Source organism: Podarcis pityusensis (genome assembly GCF_964106645.2).
Source record: "Podarcis pityusensis genome assembly, chromosome: 9".
NCBI classification, from domain to species: Eukaryota; Metazoa; Chordata; class Lepidosauria; order Squamata; family Lacertidae; genus Podarcis; species Podarcis pityusensis.
In genome coordinates this window covers 26687836-26710141 of record NC_138034.1, presented here as the reverse complement: position 1 = coordinate 26710141, position 22306 = coordinate 26687836, and the positions used below count along the sequence as shown (strand labels likewise).

General features: G+C 39.3%; 1 protein-coding gene across 6 annotated transcripts in view; it reads left to right on the top strand.

Annotated features, from left to right (window-relative positions):
• Positions 1-22306, top strand: part of STOX2 (storkhead box 2) — a 136899-nt gene extending 114593 nt beyond the window's left edge. For 3 of the 6 annotated variants that reach the window (XM_081020475.1, XM_081020477.1, XM_081020476.1), the window contains exons 2-4: positions 75-227; positions 8250-10521; positions 16646-22306. In XM_081020475.1, the coding sequence (XP_080876601.1) occupies positions 75-227; positions 8250-10521; positions 16646-16841 (2621 nt within the window). In that variant the 3' untranslated portion in view covers positions 16842-22306. The remainder of the gene's footprint in view (positions 1-74; positions 228-8249; positions 10522-16645) is intronic. The other 3 variants (XR_013990370.1, XR_013990371.1, XR_013990372.1) reach the window with 3 other exon arrangements.

Here is a 22306-nt window from a genome sequence, read left to right as displayed (position 1 = left end):
TACGTTGGAAACATCTGTGTCTATATAGTCAGCTTGCTTTGAGGATACTTAAGCAAAATATTTTCTCTCTGCAGGTGATGTATCGCCCATCAGTATGTCTCCCATCAGTCAATCACAGTTTATCCCACTTGGGGAAATCCTTTGCTTGGCCATTTCTGCAATGAACTCAGCACGAAAACAAGTCACGCAAGAAGCGCTAATGGAACACCTAACAACCTGTTTCCCAGGTAAAATACATGCTAATGTATCTGTGCTCACATTGACCCAGATTTTCTTTTCCTTATTTTTAAACAAAGCATTTCAAAAGACCTGTAAAAGTTTTACAAGCTTGCTGTTTTGAAATGATGTATATTCAGGTTATTTCACTTGCTTTTCTTTTTATATTGAATCAGGGCTTGTCTGTCACCTCATTCTCAATTATATGTGCATGGAAAGGATTTTCTTTCTAAATAGATGTGAGTGTGGATTTTAAAGTATGTTTCAAATACTTCCTTCATCTTCTCTAAAAAGAGTTCAAAATATTAGAGAATTAAAAATGCTGGGGGGTTTTGGGGGTTGTTTTTTTTTAGGGGTGGGTGTTGGGAACTTGACATGCAGCCTGATCCTGTTTTTGCAGAAGTAAATTCTACTTAGTTCAGTGGGGTTTACTCTGAAGTAACTTTGCATAGGATTGTAGCTGCATTCTGTAGCAGAGTTCTTTTATTGCTCTTCACGTGTGGCTTTATTTATAAGGTGAGTTGCCAGTGTTCTCAGAAGACTGTGAAATTAATGATCCATGTTGGAGGTGGAAAGGCGGTGGAGAGGGCACATAAAGTTCACGTTACTTTCTAGCATAGTATATCTCAATGTTTTCTGCATGACAACTTGGTGTGCTACAGTAAGGGCCAAAAGAATGAAATCCCAAAGAAAGGAACACTTCCACTAGACAGTTGAGATTAAAAATATTTCAAATGGCTAATTTGGATTTATACACATCAGTACAGTACTTTGCTTATCAGCTGAAAATATACTCCAGAAGAGATTTCTCAACCCATTAGCATATTCTGTAGGCTGCACTTGCAATGGACTTTAAGACAAATTAACAACAGTCCCTTATGCTACAATCCTATACGCATTTACCTGGGAGAAAGCCCAGTTGAACTCAGCATGACTTGCATCTGAGCAGACATTATTATTATTATTATTATTATTATTATTATTATTATCATTATTATTAAAGATTCCTTTTGGGGTTTAACCCTCCTGAGGTAATGCCAAAGGATCTCACTTTTTTTTCTTTCTTTCTTTCTTTCTTTCTTTCTTTCTTTCTTTCTTTCTTTCTTTTATGGATATTTTGAAAAGAATCCAGTGATCTGCAAATACACATCTTTATTAGTATGACTTACTAGTATCATCTAGTGAGAACCAAGAGTGGAAAATTAGCTGTTTTGTTCTATCAAATAGAATATTCATGGGATCTCACTTTTTCAATCAAAATTTGGGTATTTATACTGAACTTGATTTTACAAAGAAAGTGTTTGCGAAAGTTTTACTCTCCTGAAAGGGAAATTAAATTTGTCCAATTTTCTCTTGCCTTATAATATTATTGGAGGGGTGTGTTCTCCACTTTTGTGGAATGATTTGATTTCCAAAACATTGATTTCTTTAGTATTTTCCTATAAAGCATAATCCTCTGTGAACACTTAACTGCTCATTTAAATTCTCTGTCTGTCCTTGAGTTCATGTTTGCTTTTCAAATCTTCTTCCTCCCCCCCCCCCCATCTTATTCTTTTCCATATTTAATAGTTGAGCTTCCACAACTAGGTGGGCAGAGCTTGCTGATACAGCTTTTTAAGAGCAGATCTGGACATAGTCAGAAATGCAATAGTGCTTCTAATTCTTTTATTCTCTGATCTCACCCACACAAAAGTCTATGAATAGAGATCTTATAGAATAGGTGGAATAACCGGGAGTGCCAATTCATGCAGGTTGCAAACCACCTACTTAACCCAACTAATAAATAATTTCTTCCAACTGTTGGCTCTTTCCTAGGTTTTTGTTCCTAGCACATGGGAGCTCATGCACAGCTGCCAGCTTGTCTGTATGTATATAAAAGTTAAAAGTATGCTCATTTTGTAATCCACAAACCTCTCCAATGACTAAATTTGTCTACTCCATTTCAAGTAAGACAATTTCAGCATGTGATATTTAAGTTAATATATCATCAACATGAAAAGCAATCCCATGGATTACCGCTTCCAGTTCAGCGAGAGGATACAGATCTAAAAATAAAATAAAAAGAGCAAGAAAATATATATCTGTAGGATTTGTACCAGCTAGAGCTAGACAATGTAGTTTCATGCCAACAGCTGACAGAATGAACACACGTAAGAGATTTGGGTTGGACATTTTCTAAAAATCTGAATTTTGTAGGATTGACAGAAGATGCCAAATTCTTTTGAAGACATGGACCAGTCAGTATTACCTAAGTTGGCAAAAAGACAGGGCTTGTAAAAAGCCAATCAAGGAAAGTTATGTTAATAAGAAATTTCCATCATGCTGATACAAACTAAGTTGGGCAACTAATTTCTGCCTAGTAAGAAATGGAGAAAACCCTGGGGACAGGCAGACCATGTCCAAACTCTTCTCAGAATGGCTTGTTATAAGAAAAATGTGTTTCTGGCCCTCCCTGCAAATATAGCAAGAGTAAGAAAAATAGCAATAATGTTAACAGAGATAATGTTAAAGAATAATACTTTGGAATCAATTAAAATGATGCTGTACGATCAGAATAGATCAAGCAAACATATCATTCTATAGTGTCCTGTGAGACGCTGTGGACAGATGGTTTTTGTGGCTACCGGACCCTTTATTCTTAGAACTGTTTCATATTATAGGCCTTTTGTGGTGGTTACATAAACATTTTCATACCACTGCTGTTTTGTTTCCATCACAGATTGCAGATGTTATTACTGGTGATAACTGAGTCCTTTCATATTATTTTTATTTTTGTTGTGTTTCTCTCTCCCCCCCCCCCCTTTATGTAAACCACCCACAGAATATTTACTGAAGGATGGTATTCAAAATACTTGAAAGTAAGAATAGATCACCCCTATAGTCATCAGAATTGCTAATAACTGCTCTGGCATTTGCTTGTGAAAACCGGTACCAACCCACAGCCCATCTGGTTCAAAAACTGGCTGCCCATCTAAAGCTGCACTTATCAAACTGCTTCTGCTACTTTGCTGCTTTTTACACAACTCTTTAAGGTTGAGTAATTTCAAAGCCACAGCCTTAGAAGAAAAATGTGCTTCCTCAATGCAGGTTTTTACATTGCAACATAGCCACCTAGTTTGCTGAGCAACAGAGCAGGTACAAATCTGGGTCATGGCTATATCAGAAATAAGGTATACTAATTATTTATAACCTCACATTGCAAGCACTGTACATCTTAAACTAGTATATCATGAGCAAAGGATGGGTTTTTTTCTACCCCTTGTTAAGCCACAGTGACAGTTCGGGGGGGGGGGTCATTTTAGAAGTTTTAGTACAGTATTTGGAATTTGCTTTTCATAAATCTGTATTCATAGTGAATAAACACCAATTCCAGTAGAACATGCCTCCTTTATTGTTATACCTTAGGGTTAGCTTTATTTAAAAGGAAGGGAGAGGGAACATGCTACTACTTCATTAACTAAAGCATTTAAGTGGTTGTTATTATTATTATTAGGGATGCAGGTGGCGCTGTGGATTAAACCACAGAGGCTAGGGCTTGCCAATCGGAAGGTTGGCGGTTCGAATCCCTACAACGGGGTGAGCTCCCGTTGCTCGGTCCCTGCTCCTGCCAACCTAGCAGTTCGAAAGCACATCAAGTGCAAGTAGATAAATAAGTACCACTCCAGCGGGAAGGTAAACGCCGTTTCCGTGCACTGCTCTGGTTCGCCAGAAGCGGCTTAGTCATGCTGGCCACAGGACCCGGAAGCTGTACGCCGGCTCCCTCGGCCAATACAGCGAGATGAGTGCCGCAACCCCAGAGTCGGTCACGACTGGACCTAATGATCAGGGGTCCCTTTACCTTTACTTTATTATTATTATTATTATTACACAGTACTGTCTATTTACTAAAAGATAAGATTATGAGCCTATGGGCATGCACCATCTAACAGACATGATACAAAAGGAAAACAAGATGGGAAGGCAAGAAAGCACTTGAGTATTCTGCATCTTCACCGGCCAGTGGATGGGGCCAAGCTGATCTCTTCCTTGCTGTGATGTTCTTCCTATGAAGCAAGGCATGCAGCCTCCCAGTAACCTTAGGAGAACATCCCTTCAGCTCAATGCTCCCAGCTGGAGCAGAGTGTTCTTCCGTGCAGGAAGTGAAGAAGCAATGACGCTGCAACTGTTCCTTTTCTGGCTGTTGGATAGGTCCAGTTTGGCCTCCACTTGTCATGCTTATCCTCATATATAGAGGAGAGAGAGATTCCACAAATCTCTTGGCAGAGCTTGACTATAATGATGAACATAAAACAATTCTTCCTAATAGGCAAACACGGTGAATGCCTATTATCTTATTAAAAGAAATCGTTTTATGTAAAGTTATGTTCAATATTTGTTGGAAGGGAGATTGAATAATGCTTCCTGAGCCCAAGCTAGGGAAGGCAAATGGAATACGTGCCAGTCATTAGAATGCAGCAACAAAAGGGAAGACGTTTTGGCCGTTTTCACTGTCAAGGTAGCTACAAAATTAGCATAATATATGGGACTATCTAGGCACAGTAAACTGAAATGCAATATAACTATTAATGCTGCTGTTACCTTGAGAAGTGAGGAAGTCATTTTCTGACAGCTGCCATGCTTCATTGTGGCCTCTTTCTAAAACTAGGATTCCTATACATTTCCTTTCTAAATTGCATCCAATTTACACACAGCAGCTTGAAATGTGTCTTACATTTGACTGGGTTCACCTTAGGTCAGCCTTCTTTTGTGGCCAGCAAACAAGACATAATCTTCTGTCTGGAAGCTCAGTGGAGGGCACAGCACACTTTCTTGAGATGTGGAAAATGTACATGTCTGATGATTCAGTGTCCAGACAGATTTTGCTTTTGAATTATTAAAGCACTACATAATCTTAAATAACACTGCTGCTGTCAAGCAGTATTTTAAATTCTGGTTTCGCTGTGTTTTATTTATTTTTTATCATTGAAAGAATTTACTGGTGAAGTGTAGGAATGAGGTAGCTTTTGAAGATGAACTAGACATACAAATATATTTTAATAGAAGTTTATCTAATCTGATTGCTAGTCATGGTAGTAACATGAATTCTGTGTGAGCTTTGGGGTGCATTTAACCTATAAAGTTTTCTCTAACTTTAAAATGGGTATAATATAAGGCAATGGTTATAGGGTTCATTTGAATTAATTATTTTGCCAGTATTGAATAGATACACCTTCAGGTTGCAGGACCCTCTAAAATAGGGGTTTTGATTAATTGTAACCCTCAGATTCCCAGCTTCTTCTTTTTTAAAGAGCACGTTTCTAACATTTTTAGAGTGTGAGATGTGAGGCAGAATGTACAGGCAGCTTCTCATTTTGTGCGAGAAATTAGCCTGCTCCTGACTGTCAGTATTTTACTTTGAACCCACCCACCTGTGGGGGCAGGAATGGGGTAGCCCTGGAAATTCCCCTCCTACCAAAAAATCATTTGGATACCTATACATGTGAGGGAGAAGAGGAGAGAGACAGAGAGAGAAGTGTATGAGTTCTCTGTGGGGGACAGACAGACCTATGCATATACAGTATGTGTGGTCAGTGAAAGGGAGATGTGTTATTATTAAAGGTAGGTAGGTATGAATATGTGGTCTGCATTTATGTGTGGTTTGTGGGAGACACTGAGATATGTTTATGTGTGGTGTGTGTGTGTGTGTGTGTGAGAGAGAGAGAGAGAGAGAGAGAGAGAGAGAGAGAGAGGCACATATGTCTGGGTGAGTAAGAGAACTAACGTTGTCGCTGCCTTGTATATTTTTCCTGAAGTGGTGGGGGAGAAAACAATTTTGTGGGATCTCCACAATCGGTACCAACAGGACATAGCTGACTTCCCATGGTAAGCCTGAGGTTTTTGGGGTGGGAGGAGGAATCAGCAATGACTGTGCTCTCTCTAATGTTTCGTTACGCTAGGCCCCTTATGGCTGCTGTTTTGTGACCGCTGCCTGCAGCTCTTTCTCAAAAGGTTTGCAACGCCTCCTTTAAAACACAGTGGAAGGTAGCACATTGGACAAGAGGGTGCAGAGAGAGGGGGAGAATTGGCAGGCCACTGCACTAAAATGGATTGCGCATTTGTAATAAATTGTGAGGCTCGATTAAATTATGCTACTTAATTCTTGTTGTACTGTTAGGCCTTTTGAAGATGTTTCTGCAGGGTACAGCAATGTTGCTTTGAAATGGTATCCTAACATATTTGAGCCATTATGATAGAGCGCAGTGGTGGTGAACTCCGGCCTATAAGCCTCCCCCCCATTTGACCTAAACCTTGCCTACATGTTCACCACATGACTTCAGGCATGCCAAATTCAAAAGGGAAAATCGGGAGCATGCCCTAAATGCCCTCCCAGTTCTTTCTTTCCAGCCAGTGCTTAAATCCAGCTCTTTTTAAAATTTGTCACCTTTTCCACTCGCCCTCCAGTGACTGAAAAAGGTGACAAATTCAAAAAAGTGCTAAGTTTAAATTAAATCTAGAAAGGAATAATGAATAATGCACTTAGAGTGTGCCTCCACAGCTTGAATTTTTTCCCCAAAAGTATGAAAGCTTTTTCTTTCTTTTTTCAAATAACTGGATTTCATCTCATGATTGTATGATGACGTTAAGATGGTGTTAAAAATTTTCGCACAGCCTAACACATTTTATAGCAAATTTTCTCACACTGTCACTTTTTCTTGTACTTTTTTCAGACATAAGCAGGAAAGTGATCTAAAAGCCTTCATTATGCATGGGATGGCTGCAGCACATGCCTTAGGATGGGTGGTGAAACAAGCTTGATTTGCTGTTGTAAGATTATTTTGGAATCTTGGTTTTGGTTGGCGTCGCCCCCCCATTACTTTCCAAATCAATAGTGTATTCTATATCCATTATGTCTTCTTTGGTAACTAATGGTTTCTTCATGCCTTGTAAGTTTGCTTTAAAAAGTTAACATGTGCCTTTAATAGCATAGAAATTTACTGTATTTACTCAAATGTAATGCACACCTTTTTGGGCCAACTTACATTGCGAAAATTAGGGTGCGCATTAGATTTGATGGCGCATTTACATTCGCCAGCAAAAACTTTTTTGTTTTCAGGTTTTTGAAATTTGAGGTGTGCATTAGATTTGATAGCGCATTAGATTCATGTAAATACAGTAATTTGGGTAGCATCTTATGTTGCAGCTGCACAGTTTCTTTGGTTGCATATTCAGCCATATGGGATGGAAAAGAACAATCTCTTTAAGATACTTTGCTTGTCATCTTCATACTGAATATTCACTGTGAAGCTATTTTATTTGTCTAGCTTTTGCATAAAGCCTCCACGGTTTCTCTAGTCAACCTGTTGCATTTCTGAATTGGTCTTACAGTTAGCTTTACCTCAAGTTCAAAATCTAACGCCATCTGTGTATTGTGTGAAAAATTTGACATAATTTGATTTTCTCCTGATACTGAAACAACACTTTCTTTTAGATTGAATTCTGCACCTTCAGTTTTCTTAAGATAATAGTTTACAATATAATCAGGGAAATGTTGATCGGCTTCTTTAAGGTGTATTTCCCTACCCCCGGGCATTTGTTACTAATTTTCTGATATGATTTCTTTATTTAAATACATGTGCAGATACAAAAAACAGCATATTTATTCTTGCCTTGTTTTTGTGTTATATGCAATAACTTGGCTAATTAGGATTTAAATATTTATCAAGGTAAGTGGTGTGTGAGAGAAGAACCCACAATGTTTAATAAAGATTTTTAGTTTGGGGCTTGGTGTGGAGGTGTAACTTTGAACCTTAAGGTTCGCCAACACTTTGAAAATAAATAAGGGGATTTTTTCACATTCTGCTAGTGCTTTCCCTTTTTAGTTAATAATTTAGAGACCTCAAGTGCAAGAGATAGGTTAAAAGCAAACATGCTAGAGGATGCTTGACCAAGTTTTGCTTGCTCAGCAGAAACTATCTTTGAGATCATGTCAAGGATCTGCATACTTTGGGAAGGGTTAAAAGGAACTCATAAATACATTTTGCTGTTGTTTTCAGGTGTTCCAACGCCAAGTCCAGAAATCCTTCGTCATACCTTAAACATGCTGGTACGGGAGAGGAAAATATACCCAACACCAGATGGCTACTTCATTGTGACCCCACAGACTTATTTTATAACACCATCCCTTATTAGAACTAACAGTAAATGGTACCATCTGGATGAGAGGATACCTGACAGGTCTCAGTGTACCTCTCCACAGCAAGGAACTATAACACCTTCCACCTCGGGCTGCGTCAGAGACCGGACATTACCCAAAAACCACTGCGACTCCTGCCATTGTTGTAGAGAAGACATGCACAGCATGCATGCCTCCACGCTACAGAGGAAATCGGCAAAAGACTGCAAGGACTCCTACTGCCCCCCTTCCATGTGCCAGGTGCCACCCACTGAAAAAAGTAAAAGTACTGTAAATTTTTCGTATAAAACAGAGACACTTACAAAGCCTAAGGATGGAGAAAAGCAGTCTAAGAAATTTGGGCTAAAATTGTTTCGACTAAGCTTCAAAAAGGACAAGACAAAACAGCTGGCCAACTTTTCTGCCCAGTTTCCTCCAGAAGAATGGCCTTTGAGGGATGAAGATACCCCTACCACTATACCTAGGGAGGTAGAGATGGAGATTATTAGGCGTATTAACCCAGATCTAACTGTGGAAAATGTCATGAGGCACACTGCACTAATGAAGAAACTTGAAGAAGAAAAAGCTCAACGAAGCAAAGCTGGATCTTCAGCTCACCACAGTGGGAGAAGCAAAAAGAGTAGAAGTCATAGGAAGTCTCATGGGAAATCTCGGTCACATAGCAAAACTCGGGTCTCTAAAGGGGATCCTTCAGAGGGCTCCCATTTGGACGTTCCGGGTGAAAGAGAGTATGATTTCTATGATCCCCTCACAAGGTCCCCACGCGAAGGCTGTTTCATAATAGAACACAAGAGGGACAATTTTATTATGCACAGCAGCCCTAACGTTCTTGAATCTCACTTTCCTATGACACCTGAATGGGATGTATCTGGTGAACTAGCCAAAAGGAGAACTGAAATGCCTTTTCCTGAACCTTCAAGGGGAAGCTCCCATTCTAAGGTCCATCGAAGCCACAGCCATACACAGGACCGAAGATCAAGGAATGAGAGGTCTAATAAAGCCAAGGAGCGGTCTCGATCGATGGATAACTCCAAAGGACCTCTGGGTGCTCCTTCTTTAGGTACACCTGAAGACATAGCTGAAGCTTGCAGTCAAGATGACCAAACAACCAGCCAAACGTACATTGACGATAGCACCTTAAGGCCTTCTCAATCACTCAGTCATCAAAGGGCTCTTATGTCATCTGCAAACTACAAAGAAGTAGTTAAACCTGAAAAGACTGGTGGCAATGCAGAAACTCCCATTTCCTGTAGCCTCTTGGAACAAAGCAAGCCAGCCGAGAATTTGCCCCCGTATAATGAGCTCAACTCCTGTACAACGAAATCAGCAATTGATGATTATTTTCAGTGTAACACTTCTAGTGAAACTGTACTTACTGCTCCTTCACCTTTGGGGAAGAATAAAGAAGACCACGACACAGTGATTTTGACAGAAAGCGTTAAAAAAGTGTCTCCCTCAGAAAGGCAGTCTCAGCACATAGCCAGAGAGCCTGGGGTGCACAAAGAGGAGTCACCTAAAGGGCCAAACAGCAGCGGTGGACCAGTTGCAACTAGCCAAACCCCCGAAGTGATTGCAAATGGCCGACTGGTTCAACACCACAACACGGAATCTAGTAGCCTTGATAAGAGGAAAGAAATATTTAGTAAAGACACACTTTTTAAGCCTCTCCACAGTACTCTGTCTGTGAACAGTTTCCACAAGCCTAGTGTGCCACTACTAAAACCTCATCAAAAGACACCTTCTGATGCATTGCCAGGCAGATGCGACAAACTCGAGCAAGCTATGGTGACCTCAGTAACACAAGTCATACCTGTTTCACAGAGACAGCAAGAAACAGCCGGGAACCAAGAGGCATCCTTTGACTATTACAACGTATCGGATGATGACGATTCTGACGAAGGGACCAACAAGAACGCTGAAGAAGAAAAGAACCGGGATGATGTGGGCACTATGCAGTGGCTTCTTGAGAGGGAAAAAGAAAGAGACCTGCAAAGGAAGTTTGAGAAGAATCTGACTCTCCTTGCTCCAAAGGAAACGGAAAACAGCAACAACCAGAGAGCCACACATTCAGCAAGGCTGGACAGCATGGACAGCAGCAGCATCACCGTCGACAGTGGGTTCAATTCGCCACGGTAAGATCTTAACACTCATTTACCAAAACCTGTAATATTTTAATCTTAAATTATCGTGTCCTACATACGCATTAAGTATTACGAGGCTGGGCTATTATTCGATGATAGCATTTTATAGCAGGTTTTCTCTGCTAACTTTATCCTGGCTGGTTGGTTACTCTTCCCAAGTCAGGCAGCCACCAGACATTTGTGAGGTTGTTTACACAACTGGGGATAATTGTGATTATTTCAGAGGATGACTAGGTCAGTATTATTCTGCTAAATAATCAACCTTTAAGCTCACAAAGTTATACAAACTCTTTCTGAATGAACTCTGTCACCGTACCGTCAAGTGGTAAAGGAAGCTTTTATCGGCTGATAAGGAAGAGCATGAACCCAACAGAGCCAAGCTCTGCTTATACTTTTCCTTAAGCTTTGGCAAAAATGGATGTGATACAGATACTCAAACATGGTGTACCTGTGTGGTGAAATTCTTGCCTATATGGATTATCTGCCTAGGTTTACTCACTCAAGCATAGAAGGGATCCTATAGGATTGCAGAGTCAAATCATTCTTTGTTTTATTGCAATGAATAGTGAACCCTACCAATCTCTGCACACTTCTGGTAATGATTGCAGTAGTCTTTATATTATCAGTTATCCTGAAATGAAGACGAAAGTAGTGAGCGACCAATGTTGGAAGGACAACTCATTGGGAAGAATGCCTGTGGAGCCCACAGTTGCTTCCTTTAGCGGTGCTAGACTAGACTTGTGTCCTCTGAGGCCAGAGAGCAGGAGGAAAAGAGAGCATGATCTCAACAAGATCAGGTTCCTCCCACACTGTTTCTTAATCTAAGGCAAGAAGTTGCACACATAGTCAGATCTGGTGATCAGACTGTAGGCTGTGACATTTTTCCTACGCGGAAATGATCTTCTGTCGGAAATTTGTCATGCATGAAATAGCATTGTTAGCTTGATCTTGGTGCTCTTTGGCTCTGGAAAGAGAGCTTGCTTTCCTCACTTGCTGTTAACTTGCTCTTCTTGCTGTTAACTCAGGGAGCCTGTGCCTAGAAGGTTCGATTCCTGTGCCCGGAGGCTCTAATTACGGGTTTCTCTGAGCTTCTGTAGACCTTGCTGTTGTCTTTGTTTTCTGGTCAGCTCCCACAGAGCTCTGTTGTTGTTTCTCAAATTGGCCTATTTTCTACTGGGTTTGTAGCTCTTGGAGACCAGACAAAGACCAGGATGGTATTATTGCACGTGTTTTGTTAAAAGTAAATTGCTTCTATCAAACTACCTGCATCTTATACTGTTGCACGAGGCCTGAGGAAAAGAAGCAAAGCTTTCTGTGTGGTGATGGCTGCCTTTTCCAGGGTGTGTCTGGAGGTGCAATTTTATTTGACTATTTCAACCAAGGCTTTAAAAAAAAAATGTCAGTTTTATGGACATGCTATTCATATCATTATGAATGTAAAAGGCAGGCTTTTGTTTCTATCCTGCAGGTTCTGTAATCTAATCTCTCTGCCTCTGTAGCTCAGACATTTGCCTTGCAGGCAGAAAATCTTAGGTTCAGTCCTTGGCATCTCCAGGTTGAGCTGGGAGCATCTCCTGTCTGAAACCCTGGATAGCCACTGCCAGTCAGTGTCAGCAAAACTGTCACAGATGATTCAGTATTCCAGCTCAATACCAGGCAGCTTCCTGTATCGCTTCTCTCATAGACAGAACCTTTTCTACCCCTTCTTTTTATTTTCTTTATTCTTCACTGGCTCAGGGAAGAATTTAGTGAGTGTTTTCCAAATCTCCCTGCTTTACTACCCTGCAAAATGCCACTCAACAGGATTTTCAAAGTAACGGTTGGGGTGGATTTCTTTGAACTTTCCCTCTGTATGTGTGGGACAGGGGTTTTAGTCTGTTAATGACTAAGGTTCTCTTCAGATTATTTTCCATGGATTAGACAGAGTGCATTCCTTGATCCTAAATATAATCCTTAATTTACTGTAACAACAAAGTCAGCAAACTATGGTTAGTAATTGCCCTCGAAATCAGGATCGGACACAATGGCTTGAGGTAGATTTCTGATGGTGGATTGGAGAACAGGCCTATCTTGCCAGTTCACAAGTCACACAGCAAAGCAAATTAGGATTCATGCCAAGCAGGTAACGGAAAGAGAAGCCTCAGAGGAAACAAACCAGGATTTGGAGAAACACCTGAATTGAGCCAGTTCAGATTAATACCTCTGGAAGAACTACGTATATGAACGTGGATTTAAATTTCTTCTGCAGTTTCCTACATTTCCCTCCATAGAGCACTGTAGTCAACTATCCATTTGTATAGTTTCATACACATTTTATGAACAATTAGCAAAAGTTACAATCTAATTTTGGTGCAGACGAAAACCAGAAAATACAGTGGTACCTCGGTTTTCGAGCGCCTTGGAAGCTGAACATTTTGATTTTCGAACACCGAAAACCTGGAAGTAATTGCTTCCCTTTTCGAATGCACTTCGGATGTCAAATGGCTTCCACTGCGTCCCCCCCCCCCCAATTTTCTCCATTGACTTGGCAGCCAGCCCTTTGTGCCTAGTTGTCGAACATTTCGGAAGTCGAACAGTCTTCCGGAACGGATTACGTTCAACGACCGAGGTACCACTGTATTTACACTACTGGTGCATATATATCTTAACATTTTTTATCTGTTACTTAAGCAGTTTCTTCATATAAAAAGCTATATTGCATTCACTCAAAAGTAAACATAATTTGTTCCTATTTTGAAAGAATGGACAGTTGGCCTAGGACATGAACCCATCTGTCCATCTAGAACATCTAGGCTAATATTGTCAAGGAACTGGGATGGAAGGGAGGAATAAGCATGTTTTCTCTACTTCCTTCCAATCTTCCAGGTTGCTACCACATGGTTTTTTAGATTTTTATATTGCTGAAGCTCCCTTTCAGTGAGTGATTCTTACATTGGCTGCCATACTCCTAGAATGGAAGGTAATATAAGAAGGTAATTCACAGGACCCAGCTGGGTGTTACAGCCTTTTGTGACCCTTATAATGCTATATGTTTTAACTTTGAGAGAAAGAAGTGGAAAGGATCAAAACAGCTGGTGTGGAAGATATCTAAGGAGAAGATAGCAAATACCTTTAATTTAATTTGTAATATTAATGTATTGGGTTAAAAATATATATAACTTTTTTTACTTCCTTGAAGTTTGTGTTTGAGAAATTTTATATGAAAATTGTTAAGGCCAATGGCAATAACAATAACATTGCTGCTGGTAATTAATAAAGTGCTCTACGTGCGGTTGGTTACCCTTGAAAAGTGTTCTGAAACTGCAACTGCTGCAAAATGCTGTAGCCAGGTTGCTGACAGGTGCTCGATATTTTGATTCTGTCATGCCAGTTTTGTGTGATCCGTACACTGTTTACTGGTGTGTTTCTGGCCCCAATTCAAGGTGCTGGTGTTTACCTTTTGGGCACTGATTACCTTGAGAACTGCCTTTTTCTGCACATTTCTCCCGGCATTGACCATCATTTATGCGAAGCCCTACTCTACATCCTTCAATCCCAGGAAGCAGGACTAGCAGTAACTACGATTTGGGCCTTTTCCCTCCTGTGCAACGCATGTAGAATGCCAGCTTAGATGTGTTAGGACCACACTATATTGTATTTGTGGCTGGTAAAAATATTAATTTAAAAGATTGTTCTCTCTTTGTTGGTTTATCTTTGTCTTAATTTTAGTGGAATTTTAATTCTTGTTATTCTTGTTATTTATTTTTACATTACACCAATATTTATTTTACTGGGGATTTTATATATTTTGTTCTTTGAGTTTATTTGGAAATTAAGTGAGGTATAATTTTTTTTTAGAGTTATACAATCAACATTTGTTGGTGCTGGTGCTGTGAGCTCCTACCAATAGTCCATAATGCCATATCTCTCCTATATATTCAGTGAGAAGTGTGCCTTGGGTGTTCATTCTTACTGTTTTATTACTGATGTGATATTTCCACCATGATCACTCTCTAGTTGAAATGCCACTGCAGAATGATGGCATTTCAGGAATTGGCTGGCTATAACATTCTATTTGTGGCAGAGCAATTGGGTTATCTGGGAAAGATTTACCATCGGCTGAACAATATGGCTTCATATGATATATTAATGGCCTAAAAATGAACTTGGAATTGAGGTAGGAATTGATTAGTTTGATTATTTAATTTCTATGCCGCTTAATATACTAAAAATATCTCTCAGGTGGTATACAGAAAACTGAAGCAACAACAGACGACTTAAAATATTTCAAAAATACACAGTTACGTACAAAAAAGTTACATTAATACAAATATCTATACAGTGGAACCTTGGTTCTCGAACTTAATCCGTTCCGGAAGTCTGCTTGACTCCCAAAAAATTCGGAAACCAAGACACAGTTTCCGATTGGCACAGGTGCCCTGGAAACAATAGCCGACAGCTGCATTGGACACTTGGCTTCCAAAAAACGTTCGGAAAATGGAACACTTGCTTCCGGGTTTTCAGCGTTCGGGAGCCGATTTCTTTGTCAGCTAAGCCATTTGAGAACCAAGGTTGCACTGTATATAAATCAATATCAGTTCATTTGCCTTTTAACTCACCCTTCCTCTCAACGTCTGGGTTCTCACCCAGGGTCTAAACAAACACTCAATTCACCCACAACAAGAAGAGCTCATGGAAATAATGGACATCACCCTAATCTTTCACTCTAGACTTTCTTTTTATGGGCAGGCCCAAGGTGGATGGCACTTCCTCAGGCTGCACCCAGTGGTGTCCCACTGAGCTGCACTCTCTACACCAATTTCTAGGTACAGCAGGTTTGTTGGGTTTCCCAGGGGGGTCTAGAGGATGGGAAGAGGGAGCCCCTCCACTCACAGCTCTTTCTTCACACTATGGAAAATAAAAGAGCCACTGCTATTCTTAGCATAAACATGAATGATACTTAACTATAACAGACAAAAGCGAATGTTGCTTTACACAGAAGGAAAAAAGGGAGGGTAACAGAAGGGGAAAGTAAAGAAATTCAGAAGCAAACGTTACAATTGTCTTGTAGGTTCATGCATGCACATCATTTTTCTTTGCCCCTGCCCTGGGAGTGCCAAGCATCACTTGCTGTACCTGTAGTTACTACCTGCCGTCTACTACGGATGATGTTTTTGATACACAAAGGAATATTGGTAACATTCCTAGGCCCACAGATATTTTAGGCAGGGATAAGGTCAGTCTTTTGTCATGGTTGCATGATAAAATTATGGAAAAGGTGTCATGCTGACAGCATGATATATATTAGAAATTATTTTTAAAGGCTTTTCAGATTTATCCTGAAGTGTTCTGTATGCTGCATAAGGAGCAGTAAGTGCCTGTGCTCAGTGGAGCCTGTGATACAGCAGTAATTCTTATATCTTAGTTCAGTCATGCAGCCACACGTCTGGTCCAGGGCAACCCTGTTCTTGAGTGCACCAGTCTGGAATGGAAAGGTGCTACATTTCACCTGCAAATAGGGATATATTGTTTGCCTCACTTGAACAACAATTGCACCTTGACATGGGCTCAGTATTAAGGACTTATTAAATCTAATATTTATTATTCATTTACTAATATTCAGTGTTGAAGAATTTTGATCATGAGTTCAGATGACATGCAAAGCCATAACATGGCTTGGCTTTGCACATCACAAGAGTTAAAAAGACAGAGGATGCGAAAAGCAACTGTGAGCTCTTCTCCAGGAGTCTCCATGTTTACACAGCTCTGATAAGCTATAATTTGACTTTCTGTGATGTGGAAGCATCTGAACCCAGAATTTTGGTTTGTCAGTCAAACTACAAACTTGGCTTGAGTCTGGCTAGAGATCCTGACTTTTTAAGAAGGAAACAAACCATAATCGGACATCACACTAAGCTGTTTTTTTTACCCACTGATGTCAAGGCAAGAGAGAAGTAGGAGCAATTGGGCTTGTGCGCAGTATGGTTTATTAAACTAGGGTCCTTGGCTCACTGTTAAAATGCAAAAGTAGGAATTCCTTTATATAACCTTCTGTGTTACCTTTTCTTGCAGGCAAGTAGATGGATATATGTACAACTGTTATATGTGTATTTGTTTCCCCCCCTTCTCTCTCTAGTACTCGTGAGAGCTTAGCTTCCAACACGTCAAGCATTGTTGAAAGCAACAGGCGCCAGAACCCAGCTCTCAGTCCTGCACATGGTGGTGCAGGTCCAGTGTTCAGCTTCCGTGCAACTGCTGACCCGCCAACAAGCGAAACTGAAAAACTCCAGAAACCTGCTAATTGCCTGCAAGCTTCTGTTACAAGTGTTTGATAGTGCTTCTGCCTCAGATCTTCTGTCTCATCCTATACAGCCAAGTTTACGACGCTGGGACTGATGTTTACATCTTTTGGAGGGGGGAAAAACCAGGCATCTCAACCGCACAGTTTTTGTGTCTACCTAAACTGTGTTGCTACATAGGCTAGGGACAACAAAGAAATCTTTATTTCAAGGTATTGCTTTTCACATTTTGCGGCTCTGTAGCAAGAGAATAGCAGTAGGGATAATATGTACACTTTTGCTTCACTTAATCGTAACTGAGCACATATATGAAAGTCTAGACACTGTAAGTGTAATCTGCATTTTCAATGTCATGCAGTTGCCAACTTCATTTTAAAATGCCACAGATATGTGATGCCCCCTACCACTGGTTAAACTATTTGCCACAGAGATGGTTCTTTTCCTTTATAAACTGAGCCTTTGTTGAAAGTAAACAGCTAAGGGTCACCTTGAGGGAAAACAATGCGAAATGAGTCTAGGAAAGACCTCAGCTCTACCTGTGAATTATTTATACATCTGTCATTTTCACTGTGAGTCTTCATGACATGATCTTGCAAGAATCCATAGCAAAAGTAAGTCAAAAGAGGTCGTGTTTTTGGGAAAAGGTGGGGAATAATGGAGATGTTATCTATTTTTACTTTGATTTTTTTAAAGTATGAGATGTTTACCTAAAACTTATTTCTTAATTTCCCCTAGTTGAAAGCAGGGATATAAGACTTTGAATTGAAGGTGAGGAAGGAGAAACCTAACTTTGATTGAGGCACATCACTAAGTGATAGAAGAGGTAACAGGTGTTTTTTGTTTTTTAAAATATAAAAGGCAAGTAAAGTGATCACTTTTTTAATGTGTCACTCCAGTTGTTACCCCAAATTATTAATATTATTATTATTATCAAAGTAATTTGGAAGAAGACGAAGAAGGAGAAGAAGAAAAAGAAGAAGAAGAAAGCTCTTTGTGATACAAATGATGAATTATGGCCTGAAGGGTTGATTTCTTTCTATGGAAGGACATATTATATTTTTATTTTATGTAGCTTTTAGAGTGCCTAAATTAGGCTATTGAAACTAGCATACACTGTAGAGAAAAGATTTAGAGACTAATAAACTTCAGGCCTTTTATTGAATTACATTTCTTTGTGAGTAAACATTGTATGGAAATACTTAGTTTAAAAATAATCATGAGTTTTAAATGTGTCCAGGTGGATCGCTGATGAAGAGAGAGATTATTTGTTTGATCTGAGAAAATGAGATATTCATTGATGTACTCAAAAGCTTGCTAAGTTTTTCATCAACAAAGGTTAGTTCAATAAAAGACATCGCGTTACCTCTTTTGTGAGTCTCACAAAGTTGATAGCAGAAGTTCTGTATCCACAGGTTTATTATATCTAATGTGTATGTCCTGAAATTGCTAATCCAAAGTAATCTATTTTTTAAGAAAAGTATTCTAGATTAATGTTTAGAGAGATCTGCAATTTCAAGAGTAAACTTGAAAAGCATAAAGGGCCAAATTCTGCTGTCTGTTATTTATGCAACCCAGTACTGCATAAATTTTGTTTTCAAACAATCATAATGGTGGTACAAGTAGGATAATAACATACAATAAGAAAGATCAGAAGCAGTGTAAATTGTTGTATGGATTGACATTTACACTATCTGTCTTTTGTTGATACCCAGGTGATATAACCAAGCATACCATTAAAGACGGTATTTTCATCAGGTACTGGTGATGATTTGTATAACCTGTTCAAGCTTCACTTGTGTTCTGTGTTGTCTTCTGAAAGTGCACTCTTACCTTAAACAGTTTTAAACAGCTTTCAGGTGCTTATTAAATAGCTTTACAAACACTGGGCACAATTGGTTTCAGTTTACACCAGGGTAAATCGGTCCATTGCAAATCCAGGGCACTCTGGTACATATGCAGGGACTCAGATGTGTGTTTAGTACAGAACAAACTGGAGCTCTTCCTTTAACTTTAGTGTTAGGAAATGCTCCATACATGAAATCCCATTGTGCACACTGAGCCTTCTGGGTCCTGTGAAGCTTTGAGTTGTAGCCCTGCTATCTGGAACAACCAGTGAAGGATCAGGCCTAGATACTTGCTTTATTATCATGTATACATTCTATTTGCTACAAGTAGTGAGATGGCTCAGTGCATATAATGGAGATTATTATGCTGCTTGGTTGGTTAGTTACTTGGCCTCCTGCCTTATAAATACCTTTGAAGCTATGGTATAATAACCTAGAAATGCATTGCCTGACAAATCTCATTCCTTACATAGGTAACTCTGGGAATATTTAATATATGCAGATTCCAGAGTTATTAGGTTTTGGGCAGGAAATTGCTATACAGAAGCAATGTGGGGGGAAGGTTTGGAGACATGCTCTGATATTTATAGTATGCATCAATTCACTACAATTGCTGGAATGATATCAGAATTCATAACTGAAAGTAAAAATTAAAATGTCGTATAAAAATGTGAATGAGGAAGATATTACCATGTATGGGAAATATTCTTCCATTAGTTAAGATTATTGAAATGGATACATTAAGCAGTTATACAAAAGACATCATTCCAGTGTTTTAACAATAAATTCTCCCTTGGTTGACATTTAAAGGTCCCCAAAGACGAGCTTTTAAAAGGTCCTGTTAATATTGGCATGGCTATTGGCCAATAATATGTTTGTGGCATTTTATTAGCGTTAATGTGACTCTCGGAACATGTTATATAAATGAAACTTACATAAAGAAACATTCTTAATGTGCATTCTTTTCAAAAAGAAATATAAAGAAAGTCCATTTTGAGATTATAGACATATACTCACAGGAGTGGAGCTTGAGTGTTTTTGTCACTGTTATCCTGTGATGAAATCATGATGACCTTATATTGCATGGTTGATCATCTATCATCCTTCTAATGTATCAACTTAAAAGGTTTACAGAACCAGAATGCGTTGAATCTCTATGTTGTGTTCAACTTTAAAGGGTCAACACAAATCTGTCGGCATTTTGCACACTTGATATGTATTATTATAATACAACATGTTACTTTTATGGTAAAATTCTTTTTTACACATATAACTACCTCCATGAATTTGATGAAATGCAGCAACATGTCTTTTTTTAAAAAGGGTATTGTTAAGAGCGACGTTTAAAACTTTATGAAGAAATAGGCCATGACGTTCTCTTGTGTGTCGGTGCTTGCATATGAAGTCATTTTTCATTGCCATGATTTCCTGTTACTGTATTCAATTGGCTTTTGGCTTTAGTAGTACGAGATTTTATACAAGGGTCATAGAATCTTTTAGATAAACAAGGGGGGGGGGCCCTCAAATTTGTCCTTTGTCTTTCCATTTCTGCTGAAGTTTCTACCTGGTAGAAAGTCTAGTGTTGCTTGTACTTTAGAAGCCTGTTAAATATATACAGTATATGGAATATGATTGGCAGTTTGGGGCTTAGCAAAAGACACACCGGGTATTTTACTGCCTCCATTTAAACTCTTTGGGCCCTATTCTGCCTTCATTTATGGCAACATATCATGCCAGAGTTTAGCTTAAATCTTTGCATTATCTGCCTCCCAAGTGGGCCACTGGCGTAATACGCTCTCAGTTTTCTCAATCATGCGCATCTTGGGGGTTGAATACTATAGAGCCCAATATTTTTCACAATGAGATAAATAGTCTGAGATCCTGATATTAGTGTTAATAATAACAGAACCACCAAATAAGCCGTAGGAGTGTTTTTCCTTTAAACATACAGTAAAAAGAGCGAGGAACAGTTAAGAAAGTATCTTCAGATGCATCCTTTGCGAGGGTGGGGGTGACAAAAATAAGCGCATTGAATGGCAGCTGCCCTTCAAGGCTATGATTGCTCTATAAATGTGCTAGGTATATTTTTAGGGGGTTGTTCAGCTAAATCCATGCCATTATCACTCACACAGAAATACAAAACAAGATTGGAGGAGCGTATTGTTAGAACCTTTTAACTAGTTAAAATAATACTGGCTTTATTGTAGTCAGGGCTGTGAATGTTCTGTACCTGAGAAAAAAAAATCCCAATTCTACAGCAAAGTCATCCAGATTCTGTACCAAGAAGAACCATCTCCTGAGAAATAAATATGTTTTCCCTGCATCAGCTACCTATAGAAGAAGGAGAGGAAGGGAGACACACATAGGATTGAAGCCGCACACATCCCAACCACTGGTAGTCGTGTGCAGAGCCATTCTAAAAATTTTAGATTTCCCCTTGTGTATTTTTGAGCCTCTGTTTGCAGAGATTCACGGGATGCTGACTCTCATGCAGGACCCAGATTCCAGTCCACACATGTGCGGTACTGTCATGGACACACAGAATAAATATAGTCCTAATTGTAATAGGCAGATTAGCATAAATAGCTGTGTCGTTTAAAAGCATTCTTGCCTTCAGTAAATCACCAGCCATATCTGTAGCAATTATTTCCCTCACCGCTTTCCGGGGGGGGGGGGGAGTTTTGCTATAAAGAGCAGTTCATGAAAGATTGGCAATGCACTCCTACTGTACTTTTTCCTGAAAATCTCAAGCATTTTGCAAACTTAACTAGTAGAAATAAACTCCATTGCAGTCAAATGACTTGTTTCCAAGTCAATGTAGCCAGGTTCCAAACCCTCTCAAATACAGGGTTTCCCTCATTCTACTTGTTTGACTGCCTAGTAACAATGAACATTTGTTTAATATTTAAAATAAGTTCAGCGTTAACATTACGAAGTTAGTTTTTAAGCTGTCTAAGAAAAGAAACCGCTTTGGAGCCTTGAAGTGGCCCTTACTACAGTGCCAAAATATTTTAACTTCCAGCAACATAGCCATTCTCACTAGTGAAAAAGAACTAAAATTACTACACACAAGAGAAATACTAAAATACATATTTTGAACAAGCCTTTTCCAAATGTGAAATCGCTGAGTTCAGTAAATTAGAGACTGCTGTAGTTTATATTCCTCTGCTCCTCCATAGAATATTTCCAACTAATTTCATTAACTTAAATAAATCACTTTTAAATTATAATCCTACAGATAATCATCCCAATCTAGTTCATTTGATTTATACCTCTCTGCTTCCAAAATGTAATACTCCTCTTTACCCATTAGACAATCAAGGCATACTTTCCGTTGCCTAACAGATGACCATCACAGCATCACTTTGAGAGAGAGCACACACAGAAACCAGTTGCTAAGTGTAGGTTTCTCCTATCTTGCAGCTATTTTTCGAGCTTGCTCTGCTGGGTTTGGGCAATGGGATGAAATAAAAGTATAATGAGATGTCACAGCCATGCTAGTCTTTTGCAACATAAGTGAAGAGTGTTCTGGTACCTTAAAAACTAATAAATGTATTGTGGCATCAGCTTTCGTGGCCCACAGTCCACTTCATGCACATTCCACAGAGCAGCTGTTAGTCTTTAAGGAGCCACAACACTGTTTTTTTCATTCTA